This window comes from Lepidothrix coronata, unplaced genomic scaffold (assembly GCF_001604755.1).
Source record: "Lepidothrix coronata isolate B3197 unplaced genomic scaffold, Lepidothrix_coronata-1.0 Scaffold46, whole genome shotgun sequence".
Lineage (NCBI taxonomy): Eukaryota > Metazoa > Chordata > Aves > Passeriformes > Pipridae > Lepidothrix > Lepidothrix coronata.
Genome location: NW_016690226.1, coordinates 3,584,351 through 3,600,528, shown reverse-complemented (window position 1 = coordinate 3,600,528; position 16,178 = coordinate 3,584,351). Strand labels below are relative to the sequence as shown.

Below are 16,178 nucleotides of genomic sequence, written 5' to 3'. Positions count from 1 at the left end.
TCTCTCAAAATCAGATTGTATCTTTGTAATATTTAAAGTAGCCTAGCTAGCCAGAAGGGAAAACCTCTTGAATCAGGTCTCTTATATGTTCTTGACTAAATGATGGATTTGCTTTATTTGATATTTCCCCCTTTTTGGAGAGACTGAAATAAAACGCGTGGTCTACAGTTTACCTCACTTGTAGTTACCTTAATTAGCATGACTTGTATTATATCAAAAAATCAGCTCTGCAAGTGAGGATTAAAAATGAGAGAGGATATTTGCTCTTCAGAAGGTCTATAGAAACACTCTAACCAGCCTTGGTAAGGCAACTGTAGTTAAAAGGAATGATCCAGTCTTTAAAGTCATGCTATTTTGCTGTGATCCTTTCACACTAAAGGCATACTTTTGCACTATGTTAGTACTTAGTTGTGAGTTCTGGAAACATCATGTAAGTGTCTGTGAGCTGCATACTGTTTTCTAATTAAGATTCTAATGAAATATTCTAAATGTGACATCCTTATAGTATCTTTTCTGTGTTGTAACTGTAATCATTACCATCTTCCCAGATTCCTGCGAAACAACACTAAGGTTCCTCTGGACATGTGCATTAGAATAGGTTTCAACTTGGCTGAAGAAACACTGCTTATAGAAATCTATGTCATGTGTCAATCTCTCCCTTACAAATTTTTAACTAATAAACTAGAAGGATAGAAATTTCAAAGATACCAATTCCTAGAAAATCATTACAGTTCAAAGAAATTGCTTGGCATTGGCATCAGCACATCCTGCTTTTTCTCAACTGATACTTAGGGAACAAAAGAGGGAGGCTGAGGAGGCTGTGGGACAGCTGAAGGTATTTGAGGAGCAGTGATCTCAGAGGATATGGGTTCTAGTAAGAAAGATGAGATTAATTCAATATGAGAAGATGCATACATGAAGAACAACTGTAGCAAAAACAGTTTGCATTGGTTTTCCATTAGTAGAGTGTCTTATTTACTTCATCCCATTGTTTTAATTTCAAGACCTCATTTTCATTGGATAAGTGTTTATGTGATGTTGTAACAACTCACAAATCTAAGCTTCTCATTATGTACATATATAATAGGACATCCTGCCTGCTTTTATGTATCTGCATCTCTGTGTGTGTGTTGGTGTATATGCATAGATACACGTATACCTCACAGGGAGGGGTACATCAGTGGCTGTCTTTATACAGTTACTTGGCTTGACCAGTGTCTTGAGTGACTGTTTTTGTGTAACAGCCCTTGGGCATTTATTAATTATCAGCATGTGGTATTAGTATTTATGATACAGCATGTCTTTCTAGAAATGTTTTGCTTTTTTCACTGTCTTTTCAGTTTTCCTCTTCATTTCTTCTTCCTATGTGTTTCAGGTTGCTCAACATGAAATAAGTTTTTTCCGTCCCTTTCACTGGCTAGATCATATTAAAGTTCAGCAGCCAGTTACTGTTTTAAAAGTATCTTGTAACTCAAGTAATTTTATATCATTTCTACTACAGGTCATGGCTGATGGCAGCACAAATGTGTGTGTTCCCAGCACTTGCTCTGATGACAAGGAGGACAGAAGTTCAGCAGCAGTATTCCAAGAAGTTGACAAACCCATCACTTATGATGAGCATGCCCCCAGGTATGCTCATCACCTTTTTTCTTTACTACGCAGTATTTGTGCAGGGTTTATAGATTTGTTCCTCCTTTGTTCAGTGCTCTGTTCTTGCACATTTGATGTCATCATGTTGGAGCTCCATTTTCTTGATACAGTTCCATGTATGTGTCTGGCTGTACAGGTTTTTCATTGTCTATGAGGATGGTTCTGGAACTGAGCTCCTGCGGAGCCGGGATGTACACACATATCTGGTTGAGGCCTGTAGTGATCCTGCCACTGCAATCTTGCAGGATCCTGTGCAAGAACATCCAGGTAGAAAACTTTTCATTTCTGACAGACTACTAATAGAAAGAATTGCAAAGGTGGAGTCCAAAGTTTCAAAACACTTTATTTGGACAGGAAATGTTTTTACCCATGCAGACAAGTGTCTGGCAGCAAAGCATGGGAAAGGAGGAGTTTGTGGGAGAACTCTGGGAAGCAGAGAATTAACTGAAGGACACTGTTAAGAGAAGAGTGAAAAAACAAATGGCATATCTCTATCCACTCTCAGTCACCCAAACAAAATTACCAAAATGGATATTTCCTGTACTTACCATAAAAAAAAAAATTGAATGTATCACAGTCTTCATTAATGATATTGCAGTGAAGACGATGATACCCTGATGTTGACCCTTAGCCTGTCTGTTGGAAAGGATACATGTTAAGAAGCTGAAAAAACATGACTGAAATAGAGGATGCCAGTAGTATGTGGTCCCAACCACCTTGTAGTAGCAGTGAAAGAAGTTACATCCTGAAATGGTTGGTTATCATTGTAAAGTTAGTTGGAGATACTGTGTTTCTATAAAATACACTGTGGCAGAACAGGTAGATGCTAACAAAAAAATGTATCTTTAAAAGACAGGCATGTATGGTTGCCCTGGATATGGAGGGGATGATAAGGGTAGTTTGCCTCAAGCTGTAAAATACTAAGACATTTTGACAAAGATTTATGTTATAAGCATAGGAAACAGTTTTCCCACTTACTACTCTTATCAGGTGTTGCACATTTTTAAATCTACTTGTATTCACAATAATGGCCGGTTCCCCACTGTAGAAACTGAATGAAATAATTTTGCTATGGGAAAAGGGAAAAAGAAGGGGCACTGGGGGAGCCAGGAAGACAAAGCAGGTAAAAAGATGAGAAAGATGGAGAACATATATACCCAGTGAAAATCCCAATCAAGAAAACTTGCTTACCACCAGCAATCATTTGTAATAATAGCACATCTGATTTTCCAGACTTCATACTTCACTTTTCACAATGCTGGCTCTATTTGCCTTGACAAGGCTTCAGAATTTTCTGTCATTGTGACAAAGTACCTCAGTGGTGATATCTATTTTGATGGCCACATATGGGGTAGATAATAGTAAGTTAATTAGTTTTTCAGTTGGGCTGGAAAAAATATTTTGACAAACATTAAAATTTATCCAAACAGTAGAAATAGATCATCTCTAATGGAATGCTTCCAGTGATCAGATTGTGAAGTATAAAATACAGTGAAGAATTTTTCATGTTCTAAATATGTTGTACGGCTTCTGAGATTAGTATTCAGTAAACGTGGGTCAGTGGTCTGCTCTTCCTTTTTTGGGATACTCCACACAGTATACAACTGAGCTGTTACCCAAGAATCAAAGCAAGTAGCATAGACAGTTTATTGTTAAGCATGGTCAGAGTAATCTGAACTTGTCCAGCTATTCTAAAATCAACTCAGTGATCTGATATTATCTGTTGCCATGGATACATAGAGTTTTATCAATTGATAATAAGATTTTTTTAAACTTAGGTAAGTGTTTTTTTCTGTATGGACACTTGTCCATAATTTTTTAATTTGAACTGATTCTTAGTAAAATGTGTCTTTGAACCAGGTGTTTTAAGTATTACTGTCCTCCACCCTATGACTGACGCCTCCCCCTGGGTAATGAAGAAAGAACCAGAGAGTATTGTTCCTCCAAATCTTCAGTCAGAACCAGAGAATATTGTTCCTCCAAATCTTCAGTCAGAACCAGAGAATATTGTTCCTCCAAATCTTCAGTCAGAACCAGAGAATATTGTTCCACCAAAACTTCAGTCAGGGACTGAGGAAGCATCTTCTCCTCTTGAGGTATGATTGTTTCAAAACTGCCTTTTCCTGTTAAAGCAATAGATGACTGTCTCTTGTGGGGAGAAGGAACTCTAAACAATGGGAATGTTAAGTTCAGTTTATTAAGCAGACAAAGCAAGGGGTAGACTGTGTCAGGGAATGTGTAGTCCCCTTGGGGTTCTTTTACACTCAGTGAGGGGATATACCAATTATAAGGGGAGTTTATCTTGCCAGATGAAGAGGTTAGATAAATTGTTCCCAGGAATCTACCAGCTTAATTATCTAGATTCTTAATTCTGTAAGGAGAACATATGCTTTTCAGCTGAGACACACATTGCTGATGTCTGCATTTAGTCGGTAATATTAGTAACTTCTTGCTCTTTTTGGTTGTTCTTCTCTGTGTTCAGAGGAAGATCACAGATCCCTCAGTCAGAACATGTCTTTGGAAGGGTCTCAGCATTGGATCTGCAGAGCAGTCGTGCTTACCAGTACCTGTGCGTAAATGTCCTAATAAACTGGTAATCCGTCAGCTATTCCAGTATAAACCACTCAGTGATGAACTAAGAGAAAAGCTGCATCTTTCCCTCAAGGTACTACGATCACATTTATTCATTCTTCCAGTAAGTAATTCGTGGCTAGGCTTCGCGAATGAAGATTTGGGGAGGGCTCTACCCACGTTTGTTACAAGTGCACTGGTGGCTAAAAAGGCCAATACAAGATAGGCAGGTCCGGTTGCAAAAGGCACAGCAGGACTCCTTAGATGGTATATTCTGCAAGGCAAGGTTCTTTCTGCATTGCCTTTTCTCCTCGAGAGTGATCCTGTGTGCTTTCTCAAAAGCATCAGCAGTGTTATAGATGGTGTGTCTCCAGAGCTCCCGATTGGAGGCCAGAGTAGACCAGTTACATTGATCAATATGGCCAAGGCTGAGATGCTGTTTCAGGGAGTCCTTGTATCTCCTCTTTGGGGCTCCTCTCGTGCGGCAGCCAGTGGCAAGTTCCCCATAGAGCACGATCTTAGGGAGGCGGTGGTCCTTCATCTTTGAGACGTGCCCTGCCCAGCACAGCTGTGTTCTCAGCAACATGGCCTCAATACTTGTGACTGCTGCTTGTTCTAGAACAGATGTATTGGTCACATAATCACATAATCCAGTAAGTAATAGAGAACAGATAAATAGACAAATTGGGTATCAGATAAATAGACAAATTGGGCGGGGGAGGGGGCAAACGGAGACGGGCCAAGGGGCTTGGAGGTGCCCTGCGTAGGCTTGGACGAGGGCAGCCGAAAACCAAAGGACGAGGAATGGGGGGGAATGCCCCCCCTTGCTATGTGGCAAGTCAAGCTGATGCTTCAGCTGAGATAGAGAGAAGCCAAACCAAGCAGGCTTTTTCTGGGTAAGGACTTTGGTGAAAACTATTTGGGGTATAAAACTGAGCCAAAAACCCGGAAAATCCTGCAACCTGGGGAGGAAGAGTGGACCCGAAGTAGAGAAGTCCCTGAAATCTTACTCCCTGTGAGGAACCTTCACAAAACAGGGAGAAAGGACTCAAAAGCTGACTCTCTGTAGCTCGTGATGCAGACCTGATGAAACAAGTGTTCCCTTGCAGCTCAGGAGGAGACCTCGGCAGAGTCCGAGCAGCTGGTAGGGGTGAAAAAGACCCCTTCCCTGGTACCCCAATGAGAGAGAGACTTTAGATATCGCCCTGAAGGTTTTTCTTCTGAACTGATGTGGGAGGGCCCCAGGGGTGGTAGAAATTGTATTAATACTGTGTATTTATTTGCTTTTTAGTTTCTATAGTTTTTATTCTGTTAGTAATAAACTTTGATATAATTCCCCCATGCTGAGTTGTACCTGTCTGAAACCTTCTCTCTCACATTTGAGGCAAATTGTGGGGGGACTTGGAAATTGGAATTTTTGGGAGCTTTCAAACCGCTACAGACATCAAACAGTAGGGAGATACGGATCACAAACAATATTTGTTAGAACACCTTTTATTCATTAAGCTTATCTTAATAATATAGATAATATAGATTTAGATTAGATATTAGGAAGAAATTCTTTACTGTGAAGGTGGTGAGACACTGGCACAGGTTTCCCAGATAAGTTGTTGATGCCCCATTCCTGGAAGTGTTCAAGGCCAGGCTGGATGGGGCCTTGAGCAACCTGCTATAGTGGAAGGAGTTAGATGATCTTCAAGGTCCCTTCCAGTCCAAGCCATCTGATGGTTCTCTAATTACTTCCACAAATTCTTCTCTCTGTACATGGGTCCCTTAAGTCTACCTCTGCAAAGAAAACATCTGCCTCTTTCTTGCTCTTTTTCATTGTTCCACCAGGAATATATGGACAACATTTTAAAGCATGAAAATGAGCTGGAAGAGATGAATGTGAAAGAACCAAGAACAGAAGAGGAAAAGGAGAATGCTGCAAGTCTCCTTGAACTGGTTACAGTGAGAAAAATACAATTTTTAACTACTTTTTCCAACAAAAACATTGTATTGCATTGGAAGTGTGACCCTTGAAACACATCATTGTCCGTTAATAAAACAGTAAATGTCAGGATAGAACAGTGCCAGCTATGCTGTAGTTTAATGTTAAAGCAAAGCCACACAGTATTAAGGTGGGCTACTGAATGGCACTACTGCCGTTTGGGGAAGCATTGCTCAAAACACTTGAGTGTTTTGAGTAGAGTTTGACTCTACTGAATGATACATTTCCAAACACACAGACCAAAATTACCGAAATGTGTATGTCCCCCAGCCTTGGGATTTCCAGTCTGTTGTTATTGCACTGGGAGACTTTTATTTCAACCACAACCACCTCCATAGTAAGAATTTAAACCCTGCTTTTGGGATAATACAAAAACAGTCTGGAGGAATATTGTTATTACTGCTGAGCAGAATTTATATATTTTTTGGAAACTGTAATCTGCTAATTTGCATGGATATTTAGAGCATGGAAAGAAAAAGGATAGGAATAGGTAATGGGAAAGGTGGGTATACGGGAGAAGAGGGTCACAGCTTCTCTGAAAACAGGAACAGAGAAATGTTCTGCCAGTAACTCCACCTGCCTCTGTCCTCTAGGCAGACATTGCTTTGCTTTGATGAGATCCAGGTGCTGAATCTCACATGCTGCTCAGTTCCAGTGAACTTGTCTAGTGACTAATTATTGTTGATTGTCTTGGCTACCATGAGCACATTTCCAGGTATAGATTTCACATTGGGCAACTCTTTTCTGAGCAATAGTCTCACTATGCTCCTGCTGTGACCCAGGAATCAGTGTCACTCCTTCCAGGTCTCCAGTGTTCCCTACCTCTGTTACAACCTAGACTGTCTGGTCGCAAGAACTCTGCTTTCCAGTTAACTGCTTCAGAGACAGCATGAGAATAAAGGAAACACTCTAGAGTCTCTTACTCCTCGCTCACTTTACTGTAAACCAGCCACATGAGAGTTCTGAGTAACAAAGCCTACGAATTCCTGAACACATTTCCCGTTTGACTTGTTGTTGTGACCATGAGTTTTAAATCTGGTTCAAAGCCTTTGCAAAAGGATTTGAGTTTGATTATGAATTAGTTTAGTTGAGATCATAAACAGCAACCATATAAAATACAAAGCCATCTGTGAAGTAGGTCATCAAGAAGGAAACAAATACGTGTTTGGACCAGGGGAATTGTACTTCATTTCCTTTTTTCCCAGCTCATGTTTTCTAACATCCTTAAATACCTCCATTCTTGTAGTCACATTGTCAGGTAACAAGATAACACTTGTTTGGGATAGAAATCCTTTGAACAAGATGCTGCTGTTGTGATTTTTTTTTTTCTCACATGATCACAGCTATTCCTTCTTCATTGCAGTCCTTCCCTAACTGGGAGAAGTCAACTGAAAATCTCAGTGATAGAGGTAATAAAAATTGAATAGCTGTATTTTTTAATTGTAAAATATCATAGTAAGTTTTAAAGTACTGTAATATTATTTTTAAAGAAGGAATATAAAGGTGAATTCATCTATGTGCTGTGTACATGCTTCTGTGTAAATTTTACATGTGATTAGAACTCGTTAGCATCAAAGATTCAGTACCTCTAAAATAATTCCTGTGTTTAGGAATGTGTATTTGATATTGTGACTCACATTTCCACATGTAGTAAGTTTTCTTAGGTATAAGAACTATGACAGTAAGTGCTTTTATACAAGTATCAATTTTTCAGACAAGTTTTTCAAAGCAACTAGATGAATCCTGATAATTTACGAGACTTGAAAATCTGATCTCAAATGATCATGTGTTTTGGTTACATTAACCTTGTATAAGGAAAAAGGTGGAGCAACGTATTAGCTTTCCCTCATGAATTTCTGTTAAAATTTTCATAAGATACTTTTTAACATTAATTAATGTTTTCTATATGTACAAATAAAAATTAAGATAAGCCTTTTCCATAGAAAAATCCGTAACATTGTATCCCCTAGTGATGATAGTTTTTAAAGTGTTATTTTTCTGCCCTTCCTACCTTCTCAAGAGTATTTCTGCTTGTTATAAAATAGCATGCTATGCAAAGTAAATGGAAACTGCTGCAACAAATGCTTGCTACAGTTTCTTGATTTAAATGGAGGTGCAATTTTAATGTAACATTATTAATGAAGAAGATAGTGGGAAAGAAAAGCTGTTTAAAATAGGTTAAAATAGAAAAAGATAAAAATATATTTTATGGTGAAAAAGCTGAACAAAAACCCATACACACGTTTTGAAGTTTGAACTTATGTAATTCCTAAAACACTAAAAGATATTGTTATAGTCTAATAAGATCACATCTGTCAAATACTCAGATTTCCTAAGTTTTATCACAGAAATTTGTTTTCAACCAAGGAAATTTCTTTGGACTCACAATTTAGGTTCAAGGCATAAAATAAGCAACATATTTTATAAAATATGTCAGCAGACAGGGCAACTCTTTATTACAGCTGGTCACTATCTTAAACACAGAAAGACTGGCACTTCTCCATTATACATATTGAACTAGTAGTTCCTTCCATGAGAATGTTGATTATGGCTGCTTCACAGCTACAATTAAGCACAAGTTAAGCAAGCTGAATGTAATACAGGTCCCTGAAAGCCCACATTATTTTCTTCAGCTGAAGATAGAGACCTGGAATGTTGCTTCCCAGTCAGAAAGTGGCTGAATGTCAGCAACTTTTCCTCTTCACAGGTATTTGATTTGTATCTTTTCAAGGTTCAAGATATTCAAGAACATAAAGATATTTCAGGAAATACAGGGTTGGAGTATGAACTTAATCGTCCTTTGCTTCTCATCCTTTCTGTACTGAAGTCAATTAATTTCTTATCTAAGTTCTGAACTTGATTTTGGAATGGAGATTTCTGCCTTTTCTCTCACAGTAACAAAGTCTGTGTTAGGTTTTCATAAAGTGATGGAAAGATGCATTAAAAATATATCCTTCAATGTTTTTTATTCATAACACTTAGCACTGCTTAGCAGAGCGTGCACATTCAATAATACTCTTTACCTTGCAGCTCATGTGAGTGAGCTGTATGAACAGGCTTCTCATCACACAAAGAAGATAATCACTACACAAAGAGAGGACCAACAGCAGCAGTTAAGGTAGGACAGAACAGAGAGAACTGATGCAAGTGTAAATAACACACAGGATGGAACCAAGCACACAGGCAAGGCAATGTACTTTACTGACTCTCATTAAGGACTGGGACCTGGATCTCTAGATATATATCACAGTGTTTTAATAGCTTGTTCTATGATTATTTTGTACCTCTGTGCCTCTCTTTCCTTATCTGAAACATACTTTAAAATTTTTTGGGAAAGGCTTTTGAATGTTTGTTTGATTGAATAATCTAACAAAAATGCAGATATGACCAAACTATTTTGTGTAAACCATACAAGTCCAAGCCAGGAGTCACCTGAGGTGTTAACATAACATATTCTCATAAAGAGCATTTTCTTTCCAGGGGTATCTTTCTTTTTTTTTTGCTTATAGAACACAATGCTAGTTTTCTCATTTCCACTACTCTTTCTGTTTTGGGGTTTTTTTTCGATCATTCAGCCCAGAAGGAGTAACACCAGTGTCCAAGTGGCAAAGCAGACTGGAACAGCACAGGTAATAGCATTAGTAGGTTGAACTTATTTTATAAGCCAGCTTAATCTGCATTTGTAAAGAATGTTATTGATTTCACCAGGTCTTGGGTAATAGTCCAGGGACTTGCCAGCAAATAATGGGGTATTTTCTGCAGCAGAAACACTGAATAAATGGTTTGAGCCTCTCTCTTTTACTTTTTTTTCCCCCAAAACCCAGCAGTATTACTGTTAACTTACACTGTTCAAAACAAGACTGACGTCAGAAGCCCTGTGATTTGTTTACTGGTTCTGCCACTAGTGTGGAATATACTGTATACTTCTCATTTATATTGACAGCTATTTAGGAAATTCAGTATTTCTTAGATGAACCAGAATAATGTAAAAAAGTCCCATGAGGAGAGGCTGAGGGAGCTGGGGTTGTTTAGCCTGGAGAGGAGGAGGTTCAGGGGAGACCTCCTCACTCTCTACAACTCCCTGAAAGGAGGTTGTAGCCAGGTGGGGGTTGGTCTCTTCTCCCAGGCAGCTCTCAGTAAGACAAGAGGGCATGGTCTTAAGCTCTGCCAGGGGAGGTTTAGGTTAGATATTAGGAAGAAATTTTTTACAGAGAGGGTAATCAGGCATTGGAATGAGCTGCCCAGGGAAGTGGTGGATTCTCCGTCCCTGGAGGTTTTTAAGATGAGACTGGATGTGGCACTTAGTGCCATGGTCTAGTAATCGCAGCAGTAGTGGATCAGGGGTTGGACTTGATGACCTCGTAGGTCCCTTCCAACCCAGCTGATTCTATGATTCTATGATTCTATGAATTAATATTATAATCAGAAACTTGCTTTTTCTTTCTTATTTTTGTAAAAGGTTAAATAGCAATTGAAAACTAAGTTATCTTCCATATTTCTTCTTAATTACTTTCTGATTTGCATGAAATAAAAAAACCTTTTAGAGTTTCAGAGTTATATTTTAATATAGCATTCCACACTATTTTGCATACCCTTAAAAAAATTACTTTAAATACATATGTCTGAGTAGCCAGCACACAAGAACATCATGTGCAATTCTGGCTTTAAAACCAGATTAAGTATGATTAAGAGTGATAATTTCATGGCTGATATTAGACCCTGCAAGTCAGTGAAACTTTAGTAGTGTAAAACTGGGCTAAATGGAGCAGAACATAACTGGTCTTTACTCTGGTGAATCTTACCTTCAGAAAATTGAACAGAATTTTCTGTATCCACAGAGCCATCAAGTTTTCCTGTTATAAAATAAGGAAATTAGATTAATTTTGTGTTCAAAATTTCAGCAATGGATCTGAAATACCAATTCTTAGATTTAAATGTTTGTTGGAAGTTTGAAAAGACACTACTGGCAGTCCCAGACATGTTCCACAAGATTCAGAGCAATGGAGCATGTTCTGAGGAGGAGCTCTTCATAGCAGCCAATCCACTATCCACATGCATTTTGATCAAACCAGTCCATTCTTGATCCATCACTGAGAAAATTGCCAGTAACAAGAATATCAATCCATGTGTGATTAACCAGGGGGAAAAAAATGCCATTTGCCTTTACCAATTCCATTTCTCAATGTGTAATACTGATAAACAGGGTGAACTCCGTTATAATGGTTTTTTTCTTTTTTTCCCTTACCAACAATGTAAAAATCATACATAGGAAAGAACTTGATGAAGAAAAGAAGACCTTAATGGCAATAAGAAACAAAAGATTTCTTCCATATTTTGAGTCAGAATTCAGCAAAGAATTTTTCGAAAAAAAGGTAATGCAGCTGAAAATGGGAAGAGCTTGTGTTAGGCCAGGTAGTATCTGCCATACTCCCACAGATGGATGTGGGTTTATTATATCTCAGCCTCAGTTTATCTCAAGAAACCATTACAAAGGACAGTTGTGGCAGAATTAATACTGGGAATTATATGCCCTTGTCAAAAAGAAACATGTCTTGAAGATGGTATATGTTTACTGAGTAAAAACTCTGTAAAATTCTTTCTATTAAACTCTGGAGAGAGTCTGATTCAGAGCAAAGCTAAACCTCAGGTCTTCTGACTTATCCCTCAAAACCTCTCCCTGCTAATTAGATTATTAGGTAATTAGTAAAACTAACATTCCTAAGTTAGAGGTGACCTTAGGAGCTTTCCTGTTGTAATTTTGTCTGATAAATGCTGTAAGTGCATAAAACATACACAAAAATGTATGTTGGACTCAGAGGTAACTGTGTATCATTTTTATAGTTACCACTTTGGTTCTACTTATTTGTTTCCTTTATACTCTTTATTTTTATTTTTTCCTTTCTTTTTTTGCAAGGGGAGGAGGGCGTCTGCTATTTGCTTTTTGTAAATGTTTATTTGGGAAACATAAGCCCTCTTTCTTACTTTTCTCTAGTTTCCTGATGTGGAAGCACTGTGTATGGAACTTCCTCCAGTTCAAAGAAAAGAAAGTGTGACTTTCCCTCCAGACACAATTAAAAAACCCAGTAGAGGTAATCTATGGTCTGGCAACATTTTAGTATCTTTTTCAGGAGGAAGAAGCCTTTGCAGACATCATTGAATGTGGAAGCACTATCAGCTTTGAATGCAAAGCTGAAGAATGTGCTATAAATGAGGGGTGGATGGATGCAAAATGCTCAAGAAAAACATAAATGGAATAAACAATAATTAGGGGTAGATGGGCAAGAACCAAGGAGGCCAAGTTTAGAAAAAGACTAGTATGGCTGTAGGAAAAAAATGGGAGATGGAATTCTGAAACTCAGTGGTAAGAGGGAACTGGTGCAAAAGCAATATGGAATAGGAAACATGCAGGCTAAGGATAGTTTGGAGGATATAGGAGGAAAGCAGTGACTAGATGACGGGAAGCAGTGAAAGAGTGAATCATTGTCTTATGTTTGAGCTTGACAATTGAGAGGAATACTTTGGTTCTGCATGAAAAGCAGCCCTGACAAGTTACTGAAATCATGTACTGAGATTAAAAGTCATACACAGCAAAGATTCACGTCAGAAAAACAGTCATCCATTGGGCTTTATCAGACTGCCACTAATTCCCATATTTCCTCATTTTGCAGTCATTATAAGACCTGTGTTAGCTTATCCTTTAGCCCTTTATGGCTTGTTGGTCAGTTAGCCAGAGAACACGAAATGACTAATCACACAATAGGCATTTTTGATCCCTGTGGCCCAGTGGAGCAAAATGACACATGCAGAATTTTCCCAGCAACTCATGGTTATGTAGACAGCCTTCCAAGGTTGTCTAAATTAAAGTGGCAAAGAAATTATGATTTTTTTTCACATGTTTATGAAACTGATGATGATCATGAAAAACACTTGTCTCAATAGTCTGTTATTTTCCCTTTAGCAGCTGAACTTCTTGATACTATAAGGGATTCATCACTTTTGCCTGGCCTTCTGCTGCAAGCTCCTTCCAAACAAAATGAAAGTTCCAGCAGCACAACAGGTAAACCTGCCTTCCAGAATGTAATTTGGAGTAGGTTACTATCATTTTATAACAACTTTTGACAAAATATTTGCAATACAAATTTAATCCACCTATTATGCTTAGTTTTTTGTGCTTTTGACATCTTTTATTTCCAGACCTAAACAAGGCTGCAAGAACAGAAGAGGCACCCTTTCAACATAAAGTTCAAAGTCTGACAGTGAATGCTGCAGGACAGACAAGAAAAGAGAAAGTAATATTACCGTCATCCCTTCAGGGGACAAAACCAAACTCCATACCAAATAAAAAGGTAAAATAACATCTTTCTTGTCCATATTACTATCCTCTCAGTCATCTCTTTTGCATAAAATCTTCACTCTGGAGTGAATACTGGAAGGTACTTTGAATCTGTTTACTGAAATGTGGCAGTTGCAATTCATGTATGTTTACTGGCAATTCTAAAAGTACCTTTCTTCTCAACTGCTGGGACAAACTCGTTCTGCACCAGGCACCCACATGAAAGGTCAATGGCTTAATACGTCTGAAAACTCAAAATCAGTATAAATTTGCGGACAATATTCAAAGTGCCTCATCAGTTTTTACTCAAATTAGGATGTCTTTTTGTAATTCTTGAGGATGAGTGGACAGAAGTCAAACATAGGTTAAGTCACTCTAAACTTCACTTGACAGCCACCAACTTTCTCTTTGTCTAATATTTTGTTTGCAAAGATAGAAGATCCTGTGGCAGGAAAGATCAAAACATCTTCTCTTGCAACAACAAGACAGGATCTTAATGGCTTCCATCTCATTCCACCCAGAGTGACATTTGGAGTGTTAAAGGAAGGCTGCACCTATGCAACCACTGTAATCATGAAGAACGTCGGTGTGAACTTCTCAAGGTTAGTTTGAATTTTTAGTACCCTGTTTTTTATCTGTCCAAACAGATCCTGACAAAAATCAAGTACAGTTTCTCATAACAGCCACCACTCCAGAGAAAGAGCAGGAATTCTGCCAGCCAGTTTATAAGTCTGCCAGAGCTTTCCATAAGATGGAGTCATATACTAGGAATGCCTCTCTACTGCCTTTCCTTTAATGGCTTCTGGTACAAGTGCATGCTGGTAACTGTTCTTCAAGTGAAAATGAAATCCACGGGATAAATTCCAGAGTGATGCAAAAGTGAAGGTCATATCTGATCTAATGATCTTTAGCAATTTTAACAGTGGAAGTTGTATGCACAAAAGGACTGAATCTCAGATGTGTAACAATCAGTAAGAAATGAGGAAATGAAACTTCTGTTTTAGTTGGTACTATTAAATTAAAGATTATTCCCACAAAATTCATACCAGTCATATCTTGTCTTGTGCAATAGAATCATATCAAAGGACATTAAATAAAGATCATTAAGGACTCCTGGGTGTGCAATGCACAGGTGTCTGCCAAGATATTTGTACTTCAGTTTCCTTTGCATGTGTAAGCTTAAAATGCTGATGTTTCACATTCTGTTGTAAGGACCAGGCAGTGTTAACAAGCTTTTTGAAGGCTTATTTTAGCCCAATAATCTGCTCCTTTGGGTTTTTTTTGTTAGAAACCGGAGCCTTGGCAAGAAGCCCAGGAATACCGCTGTAGTCCAAGTTGTACATTGTGATGGAAAGGATGAGCTAACAAATTCTGCTGTTGTTTACAAAAGCAGAGGAAGAGCAGACAGCATACTTCCTAGATGTGACTTCTGCCTGCCTGAAACAGTTTCTGTCAAACTAATTCTCTTCTCTTTCTGACAGGTTTCGGGTGAAGCAGCCGCCTCCATGCACAGGACTGAGAGTGATGTACACACCAGCACCTGTAGGTTACACAAGAGATCTTTTGTTTTTTTTCTAGACTCAGCTGGCCCTCAGGCTATCTAGGGGTCGTGTCACACAAGCTGTCTGGGAATAGAGCTGGCAGGGTACAGCATTTGTTTAAAGTTATTTGAAGTGATTCTGTCTTCCACTGTCCCTCTGCCACCTTCAACCAAGCAGCCCTGCGCCACCCACCACAGTCTCAGAGCCTGTGCCAGAATGCAGAGGGATAAACATGAAGTTCAGTGTAAAGCAGCAGGTCAAGCAGCAAGGTTAAAGAGAGCTTTTTCAAAGCAAAATGTAACACTACCTCTGAGTTTTCCCCTCCATTTAGGGTATTATTTGTTATATCTGCTCTGTCTTATGCCTAGAGTTTATTTCCTGTCCTGATACCTTCAAGAGTTGAACCTATTGCTTCAATCCTTTCTTCTCCTGCTTCCAACTATTCTCTGCCTTAAGGGTTTTATCTAGCAAAGCACCATAGCACATTGTTATCTCAGTAAGTAGGAAGCTTTCATGCTTTCTGCTTTTGTTCAGTCTCTCTCTTCACCTGCACATTGTACCTGAATAAATAGTACTGGCCAGTATCCCCGCGGCATCCAGGTAATACCAGGCGAAATCTTTGCTAGTGTGTGGAATCAAGAAGCAATGACTTGTGCAGGGAGGCAGTGCCAGAATGCAAGTCAAACCTCCTAGTCCAGAGCCCTAGCCACAACTCAGTACTTAAAATCAGAATAATTTAGGAAGAAGGATGTTGTGGGGGACTGTGTCAAGAGCTTTACAGAAATCCAGCTATATGGCTGGAATAATTCCCATTTTCTTTTTTTCTCCACACATCCATCCTTTTTGTATCTCCCTACCTCTATGTTCTTTTTAGAATAGATTACAGTATTTATTTCATTTGGAAGGGACCTGCAATGACCATCTAGTCCAATGGCCTGACCACTGCAGGGCTGACCAAAAACGTTAAAGCATGGTATTAAGGACACTGTCCAAATGCCTCTTGAACACTGACAGGCTTGGGGCATCAACCACCTCTCTTTTTGATTCTCTCCCAGCTGGCCCAATTCCCCTTTTTTCCTCTGGAACCTAAAAG

At 38.8% G+C, this 16,178-nt stretch overlaps 1 protein-coding gene across 7 annotated transcripts in view; it reads left to right on the top strand.

Moving 5' to 3' along the window:
• Nucleotides 1-16,178, top strand: part of SPAG17 (sperm associated antigen 17) — a 98,065-nt gene that overhangs the window by 77,350 nt on the left and 4,537 nt on the right. For 6 of the 7 annotated variants that reach the window (XM_017814734.1, XM_017814736.1, XM_017814735.1 and 3 more), the window contains 14 exons: nt 1,502-1,629; nt 1,787-1,917; nt 3,511-3,746; nt 4,133-4,315; nt 6,058-6,171; nt 7,575-7,620; nt 9,242-9,329; nt 9,787-9,840; nt 11,481-11,583; nt 12,204-12,300; nt 13,170-13,268; nt 13,406-13,557; nt 13,977-14,146; nt 15,026-15,086. In XM_017814734.1, coding sequence (XP_017670223.1) covers nt 1,502-1,629; nt 1,787-1,917; nt 3,511-3,746; nt 4,133-4,315; nt 6,058-6,171; nt 7,575-7,620; nt 9,242-9,329; nt 9,787-9,840; nt 11,481-11,583; nt 12,204-12,300; nt 13,170-13,268; nt 13,406-13,557; nt 13,977-14,146; nt 15,026-15,086 — 1,662 coding nt within the window. The remainder of the gene's footprint in view (nt 1-1,501; nt 1,630-1,786; nt 1,918-3,510; nt 3,747-4,132; nt 4,316-6,057; nt 6,172-7,574; nt 7,621-9,241; nt 9,330-9,786; nt 9,841-11,480; nt 11,584-12,203; nt 12,301-13,169; nt 13,269-13,405; nt 13,558-13,976; nt 14,147-15,025; nt 15,087-16,178) is intronic. The other variant, XM_017814733.1, reaches the window with a different exon arrangement.